Genomic DNA, 12340 nt, shown 5'->3' on the forward strand with positions numbered 1-12340 from the left:
CCCAAGCAGGTTTAATTTGAATTCCATTGCTTTATTTTTACCATTAAAATATCTGGCAGTTTGTATGATTCATCTACTATTATTTTGAGAAATTATAACTTTGTACCATTGTGTCCTCTTGAGCAAGTATGTGACTCTCTCCTCCTGGTGATATACAGTATAATTATATTTTATAAAATATTGACAAGAAATTCAGTTTTTTTTCTGCTTTACCAAAATAAAATCCATACCACTGTTTAAGAACATCACCCATACCTAGGCAATTACCACTGGAAAATTAATTGATGAATCAGTCCAAATTTACGTAGTTATAAACTTACACTAAAAAACAACAGATAATTACAGTTAAATAGTGTTATGTATGTAATAAGAAGTTATTTATAATATTTCAGATACTTTTTAGTAAGTCTGTAATAGCCTGACACAGTATCATATAGGTTTATGCCATATGTAATACATACCAATATACATGAAAGCAGGGATGGCCATTGGTGGGCTGGCCATCAATATTTGCCATCATGACACCATTGGTGATAACCATAAATGGTACATTAACCATCTATGGCGAACCATTGATGGTTTGCGCCACTCGATGGCCACCACTGAAAGGTGATGTCTGGGCCACAGACCAATCAAATAATGGGGGTGGGAAATTACAGGTGTTGGGGTGGAGCTATGCTCCGTGTCCCTGCACCTTGAAAAAAAAAATTTGTTTATGCTGTGCCATTGATGAAAACCATTTGGTTCTCTCCCATTAATGGCAAAAGCACTCTACATCGGGCACTTACCATTGATGACTAGGAATCATCGATGGTCGGTGTCCATCCTTACATGGAAGTATACATTAGTATTGATCTAAAGTATGTTGCATGGTAAATAATATATAACAATGTAAATAGATAATTATGTAGTAATAACATAGGATGTTAGTCAAGAACATTGGTATTGCACTCATTCAAAGGATAAATGTATAGTACAGGTAGCTGAGTACATACTTTAGGTTCACTTTTGGGAAGCTGACAGATAATGCTGGCACTTGAGTATAAAGATAGTCACATATTATTGATTTATACTGCGATTAAATATTTCCCAAGTATACTGATAACTTTTTTATTCCCTATACAAAATAACAGGGTAAACGACTCATATGCCAAAAGATTTGTAAAACCATAATTATGCAAAACCTTAAGCATTCCCATTTAAATATATTATCATGGTCCAAATATACAAATATACATTAAACAACTGAATGTTTAGGAATTAAATATTTAAGAGATTCTAAAAACATAAAAACAAAGCCAAAAAATAGTGTGTTTTTTAAGGATTCCAAATAATCGCTTGTACGCAGAAAAGGCTGCACATTCTCTTAATGGTGAAGGATCAGATAACATAATATGAGCAGAATGCCAGCATGATGTGTTTCCATAGATCTAGCAGTAGTACAGAATAAGCTACAGACAGCTAGTCAAGTCAGTAAAACACTATCATCATCATGTCATGGACTAGCCCCATACATAGACTTTATGAATATGCTATGTTCAGACGCATAAAGAAAACGATCAAAGACATATATTGACAAAAGGATGCCAGATTTTGGATAAACAGTTCTTGAACAATCCTACATTATCTAATTTGGAAAGAAGACTAACTAGTAGAGGTGTCAAACTGTTTTAGCAATTTAGAAATTTAGTCAAATGGGAAACTTGTTAATGTTTTTTCTGTAATTTGGGGACAGTTTGTTCCTGCCTAACCATAATTTACATTGAAAGTTGAATTTTACTGTTCAAAGCGAAATACCAATGGCAATTTTTTTTGTCAAACATGCTGAATGAATGTCTAATACAAAATTCAAGGGTATTAACAAATTAAAAACAGACAATACTACAACAAAAGTTAATGTGTAGGTGATACAAGCAAATTAAATCATAAATTAATACTACATCTGCCAAACTATTCTTTTCTCGTTAATACTTAAGTTAAAAAAAGTTTAGTTTTAGTAAAAGGTTTACAAAAAAGAAAAGGAAATACTTGAATATGTTTTTCAAAATAATATAATTAAAAATAGGAAATGTTTCTTCATCAATTCATTACTGTACAACACATGAACTATTTACACATAACTAAATGCAAACACAATTATTAGTAAAAATAGTCATGATAATAGTAATATGAACTTCATGTCACATACACATGCACCAACCTTAAAATTAAACATCCCATATATAATTTGTAGAGGAATAAAAGAAGAAAGACAGGAAAATAAGAAATAAAAACTTACATTCATATCTGAGGAATTATCACTGCCTTCAGCCACATCTTTAAACTGAGGAAAACTCTGAGACTTCATATAACTGAAATCTTGCTGTTCAGGTGCTGGGGGAAAGTTAGTCTAGTAACATTGTCCTTGGGTCCCTGGAGGGACCATCCTGACCTCCATGTACTTTAAGGTCCTATCTGTGTTCAGGTAAAGAGCCGGCTGATACTGATCTGTGTAGGATTTGGATTGGGACCCACTAAGAAAGCAGCAGCTGCTGCTGTAATCATAACTTTCTTTCCTCAGACATCTCACCAATAATATAATGAATGTAACCAGTGACACTAAGCTGATGGCCACTAGGGAAATGATTAAATATAAAGTCATATCTGATGGGGGTTTGGAATTAGTGATAAAATTACTGGATCTCTGTGTTTCTACTACAACCTCATCTGCTATAGTAATAAGTACAGTGACTGTCGCTGATAAAGGAAGATTCCCATGGTCACTGATAGAGATGAGAAGTTGTTGCTCTATATATTCAGTGTCCTGAAATCCTCGTACAGTTCTAACCTCTCCTGTATACTTAGACACGTGAAACAACAAGGAATTGGTAGCGTCAATGAGACTAAAGACTAACCAGGCATTGTGACCAGAGTCCAGATCCACGGCAGAGAGTTTTGTCACCAAATAACCAGCACTTGTAGATTTTGGAATCCTCTCTTGTACAATGAGATCCTCAGAGTGTTCTGGATACAGCAAGGTGGGGGAATTGTCATTTGTATCCAAAATGAATACAAAGACAGGGATAGTGGAAAATAATTTTGGAGATCCAGAATCTTCCACTTTTATAATAATTTGTAAAACCTGAATGTGCTCATAGTCAAAGGAACGCTGAGCATATATATTTCCATTATTAGAATTAATGTAAACATAAGAAGATACAGAGGAACCATCAATCTGGATCTCAGCTATAGAGTAAACCAGATCAGAGTTATCACCCTCATCAAGATCTATAGCAGATACTGTACATAGGAAAGTGCCTGGATCACTGTTCTCCTTAATAAAAGCATTATAAGTAGACTGTGTAAATGTTGGTGCATTATCATTAATATCTGAGACACTGAGAATAACAGTTGTCTTACTGTACAGAGGAGGGGACCCTAAATCAGAGGAAGTCAGCTCAATAGTGTATTGGGATATTTTCTCTCTGTCCAGATTCCCATCTGTGACCAATGAGTAATGGTTTTTATAGGTCTGATTTTAAAAGGCAGATTAGTTGACATATCCAGCTGTATCTCTCCATTCTTTCCAGAATCATTGTCTCTCACATTAACAAATCCAACAACAGTTCCTAGTGGAGCATTTTCTGGAATTTCATTTATCACTGTGGTAAATGTAAATTCTGGGGAATTGTCATTTACATTTTCTATTTCTACATGAACTAAGCAGTTCCCTTCCAGTTTGGGAATTCCTTTGTCTACTGCCTTAATAGATAATTCATAAATATTTGATTCTTCAAAATCCACAATCCCATTACTATAAATCTCTCCACTGTCTTCATTCAAAGCAAACAACTCTCTGGCAGAATCAGATGTATGATCATCAAAATAAAACTTAATTTCCCCATTTGCACCATCATCCAGATCTTTTGCATTTAATGTTAACAGAACAGTTTTTAAAGGGAGATTTTCCTTTGCGCTAATTTTATAAACTGATTGATTAAATATCAGTGCATTATCATTAATATCTAATACATGTATTATTATGTGACAGGTCCCTGATCTGGTTGGCTCCCCACCATCAGTAGCTGTGAGAATCAGATTATGCTCTTGTTTATCTTCCCTGTCTAATGTCTTCTCTAATATCAGCTGAGGAATGAGAGTTCCATCCTGACGTGTCTTTACAGACAATGAAAAATAAGGATTTGTATTTAATGCATACTGACTGATACCATTTTCACCAACATCTAAATCCTTTGCAATCTCTAAGGCAAATTGTGCACCAGGATTTGCAAATAATTCTGTAATCTCAATAGTGCGATTTTTAAATAAGAAAGTCGGAGAGTTATCATTTATATCCAGAATCTCTATTTCTAAATTCATAATCTGGAAAGGATTTTCAGCAGCTGCCTCCAATTTCAGCAAACAGCTCAGTCTAGAACCACACAGGGTCTCTCTATCAATCCTGCTATTCACAGTTAAACCTCCATTTTCCCTACTTATAGTAAAATACCTTTGGTATTTTTCAGATGTTAAATGTAACCTGCGCTGAGAGAAATCTGCACGTTTTATACCCAGATCCTGAGCTACATTTCCTACCAATGTCCCTGGCTCAGACTCCTCAGTAATAGAATAATGAAGCTGCCCAGAGACCCAGCCCCAGCTACAAAGGAGAAAGGAAAACACCACTTGCCATTTCCAACACTGAAAGGAGCCTCTGATGTCCATATCTTAAATATCCTTAATATTTGTTGTCATATAGATACTGTATTATCCAAAATGCATGTAGGTGATGTATTTAGTTTTCCATCCCCTCAAAACATTAATCCATCCATAGATATAAAACATCCACAGGCTCTCATTGGAGCAGTAGCTCTTCTTTGTGTAAGAGGAAAAATGGGAGGGTGATTCACTGAGCCAGGGGGAGGAGAGTATGGAGCTTTTATGAGCAGATTCACTGCTATTGTTAAATTGATCAAATGGATGACAAGTCTGCCCTCTCCTGGTCAACAGTGATAACTTTATATTCAGCAAGCACAATGAAATATATTCAGTAACTAATGAACCCCTTTATTTTTTTCTATCATACTCATATAAGTTTAACCTGCACTAGTTCATCTCTCAAGAGACCTCTGATTATCCCAAGAAAGATTAATTTAAATCCTTTACTTAAATTTTCACATTTAAATCATCTGATTCTGTGAGACACCTACTATTCTTTTATTAAAATAAAATTTGCTAATGCTGTGTCCCCTTATTCTTGAGTCTGACTTAAGTACTCTCTCCTCCCCTGAACCTTGTAGCTACATTTTATAAATGTTTTGGTCATGTTGTGTTGTGCCTTTCCTTCTATCCTTAAATATTAAACACCATCATTTTTAATCATATTTTGTGCAAAGGTTTTTTTTTTTTTTTTGCAAAATGTGTTTGCTGTAGACCCAGCACAATTGTGTATCCTTTCTTTGCATCATTTCTATTTTTACAATATTATTCTGTAATGAGGGTGAAAATAATTTATTTAGCTTAGAGGTGTTGATGGGTTTTTTTCTGCAATTTTAGGAAAATTATGTTCTTTTTTTTCAATATCACTAAAAAATATTGGAAAAAAGTTCTTTAAACTATTTGAAAGACAGAATTATAAAATTATTTTTTTTCATACCAATATAAAATCCATGCGACTGTTTGAGAACAGCATCCATTATATCTAGAGATGAAAATGTAACCAAACATGAGATTTAATTTTTGCATTGGTCTTGATTTGTTAAATAATGAACTCATACTGAAAAATCAGGACAATACAGTAATAGTAAAATAGTGTTGTGTACAGTATATACTAAGAATGACATTATCAGTTTTCAGACATTTTTAATAACCTGTAATATTCCGACCGACCAGAATATAGATTTATACCTTAAGAAATCCATACACATAGCAATGCAAGCAAGTATTCATATTGTTTTAAAGTTTGTTGCATATTAAGTACTGTATAACAATGTATATAATGATGCAGTAATTATATATGTTTTTACTCAAGCACAATGAAGTTGTGCTTAGTCAAAGTACTGTACAAATGATATTGCAGGTAGCTGGACACAGAGGTGCACTTATGGGAAATGGCAGATGCTAAATGCTCTTAAGTAGAAAGGTAGATAAACATTTTCTCCTTTTGATGCACATTAAAAAGATGTCTCAGTTTTAATGATCATTTTTAATGCATTGTATAAAATAACAGTGAAAACTACTGATATGCCTAATGACTTGTAAATATATATTTATGCTATACCTTAAGTATTCCAATAACAATTTATGTTCATGGTCCACATAAGCAAATCCATATTAGACAACTAAATATTTCAAAAATAATTTGGAAAACTTAAAAATAATAAAACAAAGCCAAATAGTAGGCTTTGTGATATATTTATAGAGGCTTATAAAATACTACGTGTACCCATACTGGAGCTGCATATTTTCTTCAAGCAGAATGATTATATGATATAAGATCAGATTTGAACTTGGTTTGTTATTTATTTATTTATTTATTTATTACCAGTTATTTATATAGCGCACACATAGTCAGCAGAGCTTTACAGAGAATATTTGGCATTCACATCAGTCCCTGCCCCAGCGGAGCTTACAATCTTTATTCACTATCACATGTACATGCACACACATTCATACTAGGGTTAATTTTGTTGGAGCCAATTAACCTACCTGTATATTTTTGGATTGTGGGAGGAAACCAGAGTACCCGGAGGAAACTCATGCAAGTATGGGGAGAATATACAAACTCCACACAGTTAGGGCCATGGTCAGAATTGAACCCATGACCTCAGTGCTGTGAGGCAATAATGCTAACCATTACACCATCCATACTGCCCAGTTTCCACCTCATACTAAATTAACTGTGCCATGCTTAGGATAGGCATATGAATATCCTTACAAAGAATTAAGGTTCAAAAAGGGTTAAGATTACCTAAAGGATAAAAAAGGGGCAGACTAGATGGGCCAAGTAGTTCTTATCTGCTGTCAAATTCTATGTTTCTGTAAGTGCTATACGAACTGCAAATTATTTTTTCAAATGTACTGAACAAATGTATAATGCACAATTCAAGGACATTTAAAAAATAAAGACCATATTTTACCTCTTTGAGCATGCTTCAAGGGCATTAAGCATAATCAGAATGAGCGTCTTTTAACATTGAGAAAGTTTAAGAACTTTCTCTAACTTTTAAAAAAAATTGTTTTGACTTGTTCAATATGGTTTGAAAATTTATACTTTGTTTTCTAGAAAAACACTGTAGTGTACTATTTCATATGCAGATACAGCCATGGTCATACACAGAACGTAGGCATGCAGCCTATCATTTTAATCAGCATAAGTTAATTGTGTGTGATATTCATACCGATTTGTGAATAAGACGAATTTTAATGAAAAAAAATTGCACTTAAAGATGCTCGGTGCTACCGAGTTAAGCCACGGAATAGCATGACCAGAAGGGCTGTTTAATGTGCAAGGTGACTAGATGTTAGTGGACACATCTGTACTGCAAGAGCAGACTTTCAGATTCATATAACTGTGATTCTATGGTGGAAGCACAGTGAAAAATAAGAAGATTTGTATGGGATCTGGTCAGGAGCGTACATGTTGTCTACAACTGTTCTACATTAAGGTTTGTATCAACAAATCTATGTTCTTAAAATATTTCCATACTGTAGCTACTATAAAAATAACTATATCAGACATAGAAGTATTCAAATACTTTTTTTTAAAGTATAGTGTGTTGAATATTACTTACAATAAAATGAAAGAACATAGATATACAGTAGTGAGACTTTGCCTAAACTAATTAGAATTCTGCATGTTCTAAACACAGTACAGGATGTAGCAAATAGTACAACATGCACAAGAAGCTTAAACTTTGAAAAATGAATACTAATGGGTTTATATTTTACTGTGTTTTAAATGTAAGAGTTCTATATACCTCAAAATATTAAAGAAAGAATGGAACATTTCCATGATTTTCTCCATACTTGACAATGAATGACTATTTGCCTCCAGAAGAGGAGTTACAATGGATCAAAGGTATGCAAACACATGGAGATTAGCTACTACAATCCACTCCTCCATGTGATAGAGTATATCTCCGAATTGTCCTTCTTTCAGTGGGACAGTCCCATTTTTCTGCAACTGTCCAAAACGCATGCTGCAGTGTCCCATAGGGGTGAGTTAGGGTCAGCACTGTCAGATGATGATGTGCGATGCACACGACATCTAATTTGGGTCCAGGGAGAGCTTGGGGGGCTGCCCAACATCTCCAATAGTGCTGGGCATGCTTCCACAGTGATGTAAACATGGGTGCTGTGAGACTACCCACCCTTTCTAGAGGAGGCTCTGTCCCTTTTTTAAAAGCACGCGCCAAAGGTGTGTGAGGAGTGAAGAATCAGCAAACAGAAAAGTTTTGTTGGTATAGAGTCATAAACAGTATCACCAATGTTGAGGCAAAGGTCAGTTCAAGTTCTTGTTACAGTATATTAAAGCTGCATTATATATAATTCCTAAATATTACATATGGTACCAGTATGCTGTAAATTAGGGCACTAGTTCTAATATAAAGTACATATAGTTGAATCTGCTCAATTTCAAAGTTTGCAAGTTAGTTTTTTAACCATGCAAAATGGAACTTATACAGTACAAAAAAGTAGTACAGACTGCTCAGATGCATTTTTGCAGTTTTGATATAACCCTGATAATGTACAACAAAAGTGTATGCTATCCCATAGGGTAGTGAGTTTAAACATCATGGAAAAAGCAATTTGCATCCTTCACAAAGTATTGAATTCGCCCCTAAGATTACGAATGCCTGGATTTACCATTTCTGCTCAGTATTACTTTTTTTTGCTACAGAGATTCAACAGACACCAAAGCTATATTGTGCAAGAGCTACAGGCAAATAAATAATACATTGGAACTGCATTTATATTATATTCATTTTTTAAATTTAACTAAAGTAAAAAAAATATGTTTAAGAAAAAGTGTTACATAAAATAAAGAGTTAAGTACGTATCTTTTTCATGTATTTCTCAAAATAACGTAAATAAAAGTAGGAAATCATTCAATTCATTACTGTGCAGCACATGAACTACACAAGAACTACTAAGTGCAACTATAAGATTATTAGTAAAAGTACTGATTATAGTAGTAATATGCATTTCCCATTACATATAATTCAAATGACAAATTAAGTATATTTAATTTTCTTAAAACTTAATGAAGAAACAAAGGATTAAAAGTTTTAATATAACTCACCTTGCCTGGGTCATTCATGCAGCTCATATCAGAGGGATTATTGCTGCATTTAGACAAATCTTTAGTCTGGTGAAAATCCAGAGACTTCATATAACTGAAATCTTGCTGTTCAGGGGCTGGGGGAAAGTTAGTCTGGTAACATTGTCCTTGTGTGCCTGGAGGGACCATCCTGACCTCCATGTACTTTAAAGTGCCATCCGTGTTCAGGTAAAGAGCCGGCTGATACTGATCTGTGTAGGGTTTGGATTGGGACCCACTAAGAAAGCAGCAGCTGCTGCTGTAATCATAACTTTCTTTCCTCAGACATCTCACCAGTAATATAATGAATGTAACCAGTGACACTAAGCTGATGGCCACTAGGGAAATAATTAAATACAAAGTCATATCTGATGGGGGTTTGGAATTAGTGATAAAATTACCAGATTTGGGGGGTTCTGCTACAACCTCATCTGCTATAGTAATAAGTACAGTGACTGTCGCTGATAAAGGAGGATTCCCATGGTCACTGATAGAGATGAGTAGTTGTTGCTCTGTACTTTCAGTGTTCTGAAATCCTCGTACAGTTCTGACCTCTCCTGTATACTTAGACACATGATACAAGGAATTGGCAGCATCAATGAGACTAAAGACTAACCAGGCATTGTGACCAGAGTCCAGATCCACGGCAGAGAGTTTTGTCACCAAATAACCAGCAGTTGTAGATTTTGGAATCCTCTCTTGTACAATGAGATCCTCAGAGTGTTCTGGATACAGCAAAGTGGGAGAGTTGTCATTTGTATCCAAAATGAATATAAAGACAGGGACATTGGAAAATAACTTTGGAGATCCAGAATCTTCCACTTTTATAATGATTTCTAAAACCTGAATGTGCTCATAGTCAAAGGAACGCTGAGCATATATATTACCATTATTAGAATTAATGTAAACATAAGAAGATATAGAGGAGCCATCTACCTGGCTCTCAGCTATAGAGTAAACCAGATCAGAGTTATCACCCTCATCTAGATCTATAGCAGATACTGTACACAGGAGAGTACCTGGGTCACTGTTCTCCTTAATAAAAGCATTATAAGTAGACTGTGTAAAAGACGGTGCATTATCATTAATATCTGAGACACTGAGAATAACAGTTGTCTTACTATACAGAGGAGGAGACCCTAAATCAACTGCTGTCATCTCAATAGTGTATTTGGATATTTTCTCTCTGTCCAGATTCCCATCTGTGACCAATGAGTAACGGTTTTTATTTTGTCTGATTTTAAAAGGCAGATTAAGTGACATATCCAGCTGTATTTCTCCATTCTTTCCAGAATCCTTGTCTCTCACATTAATAAATCCAACAACAGTTCCTAGTGGTGCATTTTCTGGAATGTCATTTGTCACTGTGGTAAATGTAATTTCAGGGGAATTGTCATTTACATCTTCTATTTCTACATGAACTAAACAGTTCCCTTCCAGTTTGGGAATTCCTTTGTCTACTGCCTTAATAGATAATTCATAAAAATTTAATTCTTCAAAATCCACAATCCCATTACTGTAAATCTCTCCACTGCCTTCATTCAAAGTAAACAACTCTCTGGCAGATTCAAATGTATGATCATCAAAGTAAAACTGAATTTCCCCATTTGCACCATCATCCAGATCTGTTGCATTTAATGTTAATAGAACAGTTTTTAAAGGGAGATTTTCCTTTACACTGATTTTATAAACTGATTGATTAAAAATCGGAGCATTATCATTAATATCTATTACATGTATTGTTATGTGACAGGACCCTGATCTGGCCGGCTCCCCACCATCAGTAGCTGTGAGAATCAGATTATGTTCTTGTTTTTCTTCCCTATCTAAAGTCTTCTCTAATATCAGCTGAGGAATCAGAGTTCCATCCTTGTGAGTCTTTACAGATAAAGAAAAATAAGGATTTGTATTTAATGTATACTGACTGACACCATTATCACCAAAATCTAAATCCTTTGCAATCTCTAAGGCAAATCGAGCACCAGGATTTGCTAATAATTCTGTAATCTCAATAGTGCGATTTTTAGATAAGAAAGTCGGAGAGTTATCATTTATATCAAGAATCTCTAATTCTAAATTCATAATCTGGAAAGGATTTTCAGCAGCTGCTTCCAAATTCAGCAAACAAATCAGTCTAGAACCACACAGGGTCTCTCTATCAATCCTGCTATTCACAGTTAATCCTCCATTTTCCCTATTTATAGTAAAATACCTTTGGAATTTTTCAGATGTTAAATGTAACCTACGCTGAGAGAGATCTGCACGTTTTATACCCAGATCCTGAGCTACATTTCCAACCAATGTCCCTGGCTCAGCTTCCTCAGCAATCGAGTAATGAATCTGCCCAGAGACCCAGCCCCAGCTACAGAGCAGAAAGGAAAACACTACTTGCCATTTCCAACACCGAAAACAGCCTCTGATGTCCATATCTTAAATGATTTCCTTGATATTTGATATCATATACAGTAGATCCTTTATTATCCAAAATGCATGTAGGTTATATATTCAGTCTTCCATCCTCCCCAAGAATAAATCCATCCATAGAAATAAAACATCCACAGGGTTCTTATCAGAGCAGCAGCTCTTTGTGTGAGAGGAAAAATGGGAGGGTGATTCACTGAGCCAGGGGGAGGAGAGTGTGGAGCGTATATGAGCAGATCCACTGCTATAGCTGAATTAATGAAATGGATGACAAGTTTGTCCTCTTCTGGTCAGTAGTGACATATTTAGCAAGAACAATCAAACACATAACTAATGAGTGCATTTTCCACCATCCTAATAATAGTTTAACCTACACTAATTATTATCTTTGATTATTCTAAGAAAGTTTAATTTAAATACTTTACTTTTGTGTTTACATTTAAAAGCATCTGGTGTGTGTGCTTGTTCTAGAGACTGACTTATTTGTATTAAATACTCCGGTCTCCTATGAACCTTGTCACAACCTTTTATAAATGTTCCAGTCCTTTCCTTTCTATCCTTATATATTATGCACCATTAATTTTTTATCATATTATGTGTTACTGGTTTTCAACATAA

The 12340-nt window shown here is 34.7% G+C and overlaps 2 protein-coding genes and 1 pseudogene across 17 annotated transcripts in view; all 3 read right to left on the bottom strand.

Annotated features, from left to right (window-relative positions):
* LOC134933410 (protocadherin gamma-C5-like) overlaps nucleotides 1-12340 on the bottom strand; it is a 688451-nt gene that overhangs the window by 268170 nt on the left and 407941 nt on the right. The window lies entirely within an intron of this gene.
* On the bottom strand, nucleotides 2331-4704 carry LOC134935683 (protocadherin gamma-C5-like; annotated as a pseudogene).
* Nucleotides 9242-11728, bottom strand: LOC134933904 (protocadherin gamma-C5-like). Its single transcript, XM_063929460.1, has one exon. It carries the CDS (start codon nucleotides 11726-11728, stop codon nucleotides 9242-9244), a length of 2487 nt encoding a protein of 828 aa, XP_063785530.1.

This window comes from Pseudophryne corroboree, chromosome 6, assembly GCF_028390025.1.
Source record: "Pseudophryne corroboree isolate aPseCor3 chromosome 6, aPseCor3.hap2, whole genome shotgun sequence".
NCBI lineage: Eukaryota > Metazoa > Chordata > Amphibia > Anura > Myobatrachidae > Pseudophryne > Pseudophryne corroboree.

What these genes read in the sequence shown, in the direction of transcription:
- LOC134933904 (XM_063929460.1), bottom strand. Translation starts at nt 11,728, where the DNA reads ATGGACATCAGAGGCTGTTTTCGGTGTTGGAAATGGCAAGTAGTGTTT.